The 9,664-nt window shown below is 52.6% G+C and overlaps 1 protein-coding gene across 1 annotated transcript; it reads left to right on the forward strand.

The window, feature by feature from the left end:
* Positions 1–1,266: 1,266 nt before the first annotated feature.
* Positions 1,267–1,959, forward strand: LOC128888315 (uncharacterized). Its single transcript, XM_054145048.1, has one exon. It carries the CDS (start codon positions 1,267–1,269, stop codon positions 1,957–1,959), a length of 693 nt encoding a protein of 230 aa, XP_054001023.1.
* The last annotated feature ends 7,705 nt before the right edge of the window (positions 1,960–9,664 follow it).

Raw genomic sequence — 9,664 nt, forward strand, 5'->3', positions numbered from 1 at the left:
AAGAGCGACGTACCCCCGCCGCGGTTTGTCCGCCGCGGCCTGCGCCACCCCCTATGGAGGTGGAGATGCCGCCTACGACCGCCGAGCTGGCCCAGACGCGGCCTCGGCAGCGTCGGATAGCGACGACGACAGCTCAGCTGCCGTCAGTGGCACCCCCTGCTCCGCCTCCTGCGCCGCCGCCGCCGACGCCGCCGATGAGCGGCCTCCGTCTTACAGACGTTGAGGCTGTAGTTCGGTGTGTGTGCGCCGAATCGGAGAGGCGGATGCTGGCGCGCCTCGGTCTGCCGACGGAGGGCGGCAGGCGGCCGGCCGGCGGTGCGTTAGACTTGCGCCCCGGCACCGCCGTTCGGACGCCTGTCCCCGTTCCCGTCTCAGTGCCCACGGAGACAGTGGGTGAGGGTCGGAGGAAACGGCGCAGTAGGCCCGGCCAAAAGCAGCGCCGCCGATAGGCCGCCCACGCGGTGAAGGAGGGTGAGCGGAAGCAGGTGAAGAGGGACCCGGCCGCGGAGGGGCTATGGAGATTGCCTAAAACGGGTTCTCAACGCCCCCCTGCGACGCGGGTCCTACAGGCCAATCTCAACCACGCGGCTCGGGCTCAGGATCTGCTCATCCAGACAATATCCGAGCTGCGGGTGGGATTGGTCGTCGCCTTGGAGCCCTACCGTGTCCCCAATCGCCCAGACTGGGCCGGGGACGATTTGGGCTTCATGGCGATTTTGAGTAGGGGAGACGCACCCTTTAGCGTTTTAGCTAGAGGGCGCCGCTATATCGCGGCACGCTATGGCGGCCTGGCGGTCGTAGGTGTCTACGCCCCGCCCAGACTGACCCTCGCGTCCTTTGAGACGTTATTAGATCGGGTCCGAAGTTGCGTGCAATTGCAATACCGAACCCGACCAACCTTAGTCCTTGAGGATTCCAACTCCAAATCCACGGCTTGGGGTTGCCCCAGGACAGACGCGAGGGGAGATACAGTGCTGGAGTGGGCAGCGGGACTAGATCTCCGGTTACTCAACCGGGGGTCCGTCAATACGTTCTCGCGGCGGTGGGGAGGTTCCATTGCGGACATCTCCTGGGCTTCGCCCGCCGCCGCGGGTTTCGTGTCGGGGTGGAGGGTGGCAGAGGAGGTAGAAACATTGAGCGACCACCTCCATATCATCTTTGACGTATCCGCACCCAGCACGGCCACCCCACCCGCCGCCCCGCGGGGCGACAGCCACGACGCCGATGGGCGCTGGGCCGTCTTGATGAGAACGCGCAGCCCTCGCCATGTACTGGGCGGAAACACCGTCCGGACCGTGCGACGACGTCGAGGTGGAGGAAGAGTGGTTCCGGGGCGCAATGGCGGCTATCTGCGATGCCGCCATGCCCCGGATTCGCGCTCCGCCGCGGCGGCCCGTGTACTGGTGGTCGGACGAGATCGCTGCCATGCGAGCTAGCAGTGTGGTGGCCCGACGCCGGTTTACGCGTTTCCGCCGCAGACGAAGTCGCGACCTGGCGAGGGAGGAGGAGCTATACCGTGACTACCGCCAGGCAACGGTGGCCCTCCAGTCAGCCATCAAGGACGGCAAGGCTCGAGCCTGGAACGAGCTCCTGGACTTTCTGGACCGCGATCCGTGGGGCCGACCCTACCGGATCGTTATAGGGCGCCTGCGACCACCGGCGCCCCCGGTCACGGAGAGTCTAGACCCCGACGTGCTCGAGCGGGTCGTCGATACACTCTTTCTGGACGATCCGGAGGAGCGAGGATCAGCCGAGCAGGCAGACCCGATTACCTGGCCCGCCAACGTAGGGGTTTCCGAACAGGAGCTCGCCGATGCCGTCGCTAAGCTCGGGACCCGCAACACGGCCCCGGGCCCTGACGGCATTCCTGGCCGGGCCTGGGTAATGGCCTTGCGCGTCCTCGGGCCCCGCTTCCGGCGGCTGCTGGACGGCTGCCTGAAGTCGGGGCGCGTGCCGTGACAGTGGAAGAGGGCCAGGCTCGTCCTCGTCCCCAAGAAGGGAAAGCCCGCGGACTCTCCCTCCGCCTATCGGCCCGTTTGCCTGCTGGACGAGGCGGGGAAGCTTTTAGAGCAAATGCTCGCTTCCCGCCTCACCGCCCATCTGTCTTGCGTCGGCGAGCTCGGCCTGGCCGAGTGCCAGTATTGATTTCGCGGTGGCCGCTGGACGCTTGACACTCGGTCGTGTCCCGGGGCGGGGTGGCGCTGGGGGTGTCTCTAGACATCTCCAACGCGTTCAACACCCTGCCCTGGGGCAAGATACGGGATACCGTATCTCACGTGATAGCCGTGTTCGCCGACTACCTGCGGGATAGATGGGTGGAGTATCCGGGACGGTACGGCATGCACCGGAGGGATGTGACACGCGGTGTACCCCAGGGGTCCTGATCGGGCCCCGTTCTTTGGTTGGTGGGATACAACCGCGTGCTAGGCGGGCCCCTACCTCCCGGTGTGGCGGTCGTCTGCTTTGCAGACGACACGTTCGTTATCGCCGGAATGGATGGAATGGACGAGGACGAGCCCGGATCCGCGCATTGGGGTTGGAAGTGTCGCCGCAGAAGACGGAGGCGGTCTGGTTTCACGGGCTGCCTTTGTCGCGGCGACCTCCCCCGGCGCGGATCCGCATAGGTGAAGCCTGCATCGATGTCCAAGACCGGATCAAATATCTCGGCCTGGATATCCATGGCCGCTGGCGCTTCAAAGGTCACTTCGACCGCTTGTCCCCCCGGGTTGAGAGGGTGGCGACCATGCTTGGTCGCCTCATGCTCAATCTCGGGGGGCCGCAAAAGAGGGTGCGCCGCCTCTATGTTGGAGTGGTGCGGGCCATGGCCCTATACGGATGTCCCGTATGGGCCGACACCTTGGCCAAGTGCCGGCAAAGCCCGCACATGCTCTGCCGCATACAGCGGCGGGTGGCCATCAGGGTGGTGAGGGGCTACCGCACCATTTCCACGGAGGCGGCGCTGATCCTGGCGGGATACCTTCCTTTTGACCTCCAGGCGGCCGCCGACGCCGAAGTTTTCAAGCGTCGGCGGGAGCACCGCCGGAGCGGGGAGGACCCGCCGGACGAACGATGGAAGCGCCAGTCACGGCGATGCACACGAGATGCGTGGTGGTGGGAGCTGCTAAACAGCCCCGCTGCCCGCAAGCGCACTGTCGACGCGGTTCTGGCCAACCTTGATGGTTAACTGGACCGCGGGCATGGCAGGCTCACCTACCGGCTCACGCAGGTGCTCACGGGGCACGGATGTTTCGGTAAGTACTACAGATTGGTGGGGACCTCTCGCTGTCGGCCGTAGTTGCTGCCATGATCGACAGCGAGAAGTCGTGTAGTGCGGTAGCCTCCTTCTGCGATGCAGTCATATCGCAGAAGGAGGCAGACGAGCGGTATCGGGAACGCTCCGATCCCGCTCGTCAAGAGAGAAGACGGGTTAGGCGGGCCTGGAGGCGGCGTCCGGCCGTATTACCGGCCGATCCCCACACAGCTGGGGGGACGGTACCGGGGTGCCCGGAGCCCCCTAACGGCCTGCCTGCCCGCCGGCCGCCCTGATCGAGGGCGGCCAAAATGGTGAGACGGCCCCTTGCGCGCACGTTTGTCATGGGTCACAGTCACGGTGACCCGGCGTGTCGCGCGAGGGGCCGCGGGGACCGAGACGGCTGGCGATAGGGCGCCGCCGTCTTCGTGATCGGTCCCAAGGCGGTCGGCGTCAGGGTATGGCCCCTAGCGCCGAGAGAAATTGAGGAGATGGGCTCCCCAACGATTAGGGGAGCCTGGGCACGGCGGCCGTGGTGGAGTTCTTCTTAGAGTGCTCATGGCTGCCGTAATGCCCGACGTTGGCCATCGGGGGGGTTTTAGTGCGTGTACCGTGGGCGATCGAGCCCGCTGGGAGTCCCACACTACCCGGCGAAAGAACCCTACATCGCCGGGTGTACTTAATGCATTTCCCCCTCGTTAAAAAAAAAAAGAAAAAAAATGCTTTGGTTTGGCATAAGACTGTGTACAACTTCTCGAAGGTAAGGTGTGCGCCCCCGATCACGCGTTTCAGATGATATTTTGTACTGCGCACGCCGGCTTCCCACAAACCACCGAAGTCGTGGCGCGGACGGAGGAATGAAAACCCAATTAATATTATCGACGTTTTGTGTGACTGTGGTGATGATAACGGAAGGCAATTCGGCTTGTAGTTTCGGTCCTACGTGTAAATGATAGTTCAACGAAGTCCCGTTCGATGTATGACACGACGCGTTAAAAACAACACGGAGACGAGTTGTAAAGCTGGACTGGCGTATAACTGCGTGATGGGGAATATACACGGTTCGATTGTCAGTGTAGTTGTGTTTACGGACTTCTTCCATGTGTCGTAGTGTCGCATATTCTCGCATAAACTTGGAGTATTCGTCTGCTAACGCGGAATTGTTTCTCAGACGATGTTCTTGGCAAAGCCACATAGTTTTCGCGGCGGCAAGGACGACCCGATATTAATCGACGGTCCACGGATGAATGGAAGCCGGACACAGTATTGCCCAGTGGAACTACGCGTGTGAGTAGCCAAAAAATGATTTTCGCACTCCTGTTCTGCAGGAGTGAGATTAGCAGTGGTGGGAATTTGCTTAATCTCCCAAAATTTACGAAGCGCAGTGTCCAGCGGTTCAACGACCAAGCAATGATGTGCAAAAATCACGGAAGATGACGAGGGATTATCGGAGGGAATAGGACCTGAAAGGATTCAACCAAGGGTGGTGTTCTGAGCCACCGGTTCATTCGCAGCGCCTATACGTATACCGGGTTTTAAAGTTAAACCGTAAATGTCAGCGCCGACAATCATCTCGATCGGATCGGAACTAAATGGATTCTCATCCGCTAAATCAAGATCCCGCAGATGTTCAAAGTTGCAGGCGCGGGAAACACGTGGAGGTAAATAGCTGCTTAAACTTTTAATTATCAGCGCGGTGGTAGAATACACAGCTCCGATTTGTTTACATGACCGTATTAGGATGTCGGCTTGTGTGTTACAGTAAGTCTCGCTCTTACCGACACCGGTGATCGCGACGGAGACTCGAGAGCGCGGCGCTTTCAAATGCTGTGCAAGGTTTTCGGTGATCCAGGACACGACCGAACCTTGATCGAGGAGCGCGCGAATACACTCCGACGACCGTAGCGAGTTTGCACGTATATCCAAGCCGAAGCGAGCATAACATGCGTGCGGAGCGCGGTTGATCGTATAACCGACAACGAAGCGACCTTTGATGATTCGCTTTCTTCCGCGACAGCAGGGGGAGCGGAATTTTCTTCGGTTTTCGGATGATTAGTCTGAACGTGAAGCAAGGTATGGTGACGCTTCCTACATTTTCGACACGAGTAATTGCTCTTACATTCCGGTAGATGATGTTGACTGCTTAGGCAATTGTAGCATCGTTTACCTTGCTTTATGTAATCGATTCGTTGAGCGACCGACTTTCTGCGAAATTCCAGACATTGGTTTAATCCATGATTTTCTTTGCAGAGCGAGCATTTCACTACGGAGGACGTAGTGCTATGTGAAGCGAACGATCGTCGCGCAGAAGTAGATTTAGTTACCGCGGAAACTGACGCGCGCGACACCGTTGGGGTTAAATTTACGAGAGCTTGAATTCGATTTTCCAAGAAATTATCTAAATCATTGTAGCGCGGAAAGTCGATGGAGCCGCCTAATTGGAGCTCCCACGCATGCTTTGTACTTCTGTCGAGCGAATTTACCACTAGGCATACTAATATTTCATTCCAATGTTCAACCTTGCATTGAAGGTTTTTCAACGATTGAATAGCCATATTAGCGCGATCGCGTACGTTATTCAGCTCGACTTTAGATTCGACTGTAGCGCGTGGTAAACTTAACAATTTTTGAACATGCACGTTAATTAACCGCCGCTTACTGTCATATCGTCGAACTAATGTATTCCACGCGATTTGAAAGTTCGAGTCGGTAATCTCAAGGCTGCGAATTTCACTCCGGATCCGGCTCGAAGGACCAATTTGTTTCGTGATGAGATAACTCACACCCGAAATATCGCGATTTTTTAGGATGCGGAGTGCGATTGTTCCGTTTTTAGGGTAACAGACGTGCAAGATGCGAACACAAAAAAATGAGTAGGCAGATAGAATTTTCAGTCAGTGGTATGAAAGATCGTTGTAATAACGATGTCAAGTTTATTATAACACTTATTGTCAAATGTCGGTCCTTTTTGTTTGTAACTACACTAAGTAGATTTGTATAACGATACAAAAAGCGGAAAAAGTTCGTTAAATTGACTTGATCCACCGGGAATGTACCTTAGCAATTGACGAGCACTTACATGGAAAATAAATGCGCGCAGAAAAATGCACACGCGATTTAGTGGACTATCGTTCGCGATACGCGACACGTGGTAAAAAAGTAGTAAGAGACTCACTTTGGTTAAATTCACTTTGGCTTGAAAGTCGGCAATAGTTTCGGCAACTATTTGATTCATTAAATATTACATCGCGTCTAATATATAGTTTTCTCTTTGAGGGATCGTAGACTCTGTATGCTTTACTATCGTCATTGTAACCAACTAATATCCATTTCATAGAATTATACTCTCATTTAGTACGTAGTTCTTTGGGAATGTGCACATAACACTCATTACCAAAAATTCTAATGTGTTTAACCGACGGGTTTGAGCCAAACCATTTTTCAAACGGAGTGCGTTATTTATTGTTTCCGATGCAGTTCGATTTTTTAAGTAAACAGTTGTAACTACAGCTTTACCGCAAAGATAGGTGGGTAACATTCTTCCGGCTAACATGGCTTTGGCTTATTCGATGACAGTTCTATTTTGACGTTCGATGAACCCATTTTGTTCAGGAGCTCTTAGGGTGGTAGTTTCATGCTTTATGCCTTTTGATAACAAGAAATTTTTAACTTGAGAGTTACAAAATTCCAGACCACAATCTGATCTTAATTTTTTGATATTATGACTTTGTGATTTTACTTCAGTATAGAACTTCTTTAAATTTTGCAAAACATCACTTTTATCTTTAAGTAAGTATACAAAGCAGTATCTCGAATAGTCATCTTTTAAAAGCATAAAATACTTTGCACCCCCTAAAGAACTTTCTGACATTTTTCCGCAAAGGTCGACGTGAAAAACCTCACCAGGTATCTTAGAACGATTTGTTTGATTTGTTGGAAAACTATTTATATGCTGCTTAGCCATTACGCAGGATTCGCAGAAGGGATTTTCATCAGTTAAATCAGTAATATGTAAGTCATCGACTGCTAACAATCTTTTCAAATTTCAATGTTTTGAAATTTGGATGATCTAGTCGTTGATGCCAATCCATCAAGGTAGAGCCCATGGCAACATTTTATTCGGTAATCGGTTCGCTATAGTTTGGTACTAAATTTAGACGATACATATTGTTTTCTTTAGTGCCTGTTACCATGAGTTCTCCTTGTTTCATGAAACGTACGGTTTTACTGTCTGCATCAAAAATTACATGAAATCCCTTCTCTGAACATCTCGCTATAGAAATGAGATTCCTTTGTATTTCCGGTACGTACAGCACATTTTGTATAGTATGTGTGCTTCACTTTTTACCCAACAATTCAACTTGTGCACAAACGTCACCTTAATGTGATACGAGTTGTCTGTTAACAGCGAAAAATTAGTTAGCCAATTTCGTCTAAAAGTCATATGCTCAATTGCTCCTGAATCAGCAAATCAACAATCACTTGCTTCAATTTTGCTATTTTCTTGTTTTTCAACAACAAAAAGTTCTGCGTTATTAAAACTATCAGTGTGTAGACAACTGTTTGTATTGTTCGAGGCTTGAACTACGTACATGTGACTCTTAGCCGAATTTGGGCGATCGTAACTTTTCTTACGACATTCTCTCGCGAAATGCCTATATTTACTACAATAATTGCATTTCACATTTCTCTTAAAATTATTCGATTTACTATAAGAAGCACTTTCAAACTTACTTGAATTCCTGTCACCCGTTACATGTTTACCTCTCGCTACGAAGGCTTCTTCGGCAGCCTCGTGCTCTCTTGTCAACATTCTGGTGTTCATGAGAGTCTCTTCGTTTACAAGGTGATCGGTCAGTTTTTCTATTGTTTGATGTCTCGTCGGAACAGCAAACCAGGCTGTCCTTACAGTGTCGAATTTCCGTGGTAGCCTTCCGAAAATCTTCGCAATAATTACTTGATTTTTCTACTCCATATCCATGTCCTTCAGTCTTTGAGTTAGTGAAACTATCCTTGCGATGTAGTCAGCCACCTTTTCATCCTTTCCCATTTTACAATTAATGAATTTATTCAAAAGTACTTGAGGAGATTGATCCGATTTTTCGGAATGAACAGTTTTTACGTGTGACCACATCTCAGCTGCGGTAGTGCAGTCAGTTAAGTATTTCAACTGATTTAGCTGAAGTGCGCGCATCAGAAAGGCTTGAGCTTCGGCATCCTTTGCATCCCATGCTGCCGGATTTTGTTGTGGTCTTGCGATTGTATCAAAAATGTACGGCTTGAGGTTGTTCACTGTCATGTATATTTCCATTTGGCGACGCCATAGATGGAAGTTTTCTCCATTAAATCGATGAATTTAATAAAATTTCCACTGTTCAGCCATGTTCGAATTTTCCAGAATTTCTTTTTTTAAATTAAGAGAGAAAGGAGACTTGTCTTTAGTGTCAGATTCTAACTCAGAACCCTCAGAATTTTCAATGCTCTTGTCGCACATCCACAGTTCCAGAAAGGATGTTATTTACAGTTCACTTCTCAAGTAGACTGTAACCACTTTTCAATTTAACAATGAATTGGGCCCATAACCTGTTATGGTTTTGGTATTTAAGAGTCAAGTTAGATCTTTTGACTTGTATTTCATTAATACAGAATTGTAAAAGTAACGTTACGCTCTTTCACTCTCTCTCTTGTTAACCTTCGCTCACAGCCACGTGTATATTCGTACTGAACTAAACGTTCGTTAGCGACTGTTTTTGGGTAAAACGGGTCGCGGTAAGGTCATACTCGTGTGGGAGCATGAGGCTGGACGCACGCTTTCCTGGCACTGGGGCAGTTGGTCGAGGTCACCATGCCTCTTCCACAAACCTCCAGGTCGGATCAAAAACCAGCGCTTCAGCGTCCTCCTGGGCGGGGAATTTCGGCGAAGTCGGCGGGCTGCGTCCGGTCAAGTCCACTCACCGCACCTCCTCGTGGTGCTCCTGGGTCTCCGCTTCAGGAGTCGACGCTCGCTTGCGAGAACCAACTTGCTGGATGCGGAGGGCGAACGCGGTGAGCTGGCATCTGGCGGATCCTCTGTTGACGACATGGCTAATTTGGCATTGACAACCGAGGATTAGGCGTTTACGGTGCAGAGGGCGTCGGATCCCTCAGTACCGGCGCGGTGAGGAGTAGTCGACCAGGCTCCCCCGCATCGTTATCTTACGACTGGGAGAACCCCGGGGTGGACCACTAGGCCCCCGGGTTCAGCAATGCGCCTAGTAAAGAGACGTCTGTAGCGGGGACCTCCTCCGCTGCGGCGTCTTCCGGCGTCAGGGTGCGCAAAGACGTGCTTCTCGCGCAGCCCGTCGTCCGGTTGGAGAGAGTGGAGGGGCGGGAGCTCCGCTCCAGCCGCCTCCTGGCGGCTGCAGACGCGTCCAG

This window comes from Hylaeus anthracinus, unplaced genomic scaffold, assembly GCF_026225885.1.
Source record: "Hylaeus anthracinus isolate JK02 unplaced genomic scaffold, UHH_iyHylAnth1.0_haploid 11991, whole genome shotgun sequence".
NCBI classification, from domain to species: domain Eukaryota; kingdom Metazoa; phylum Arthropoda; class Insecta; order Hymenoptera; family Colletidae; genus Hylaeus; species Hylaeus anthracinus.

What these genes read in the sequence shown, in the direction of transcription:
- LOC128888315 (XM_054145048.1), top strand. Translation starts at nt 1,267, where the DNA reads ATGTACTGGGCGGAAACACCGTCCGGACCGTGCGACGACGTCGAGGTG.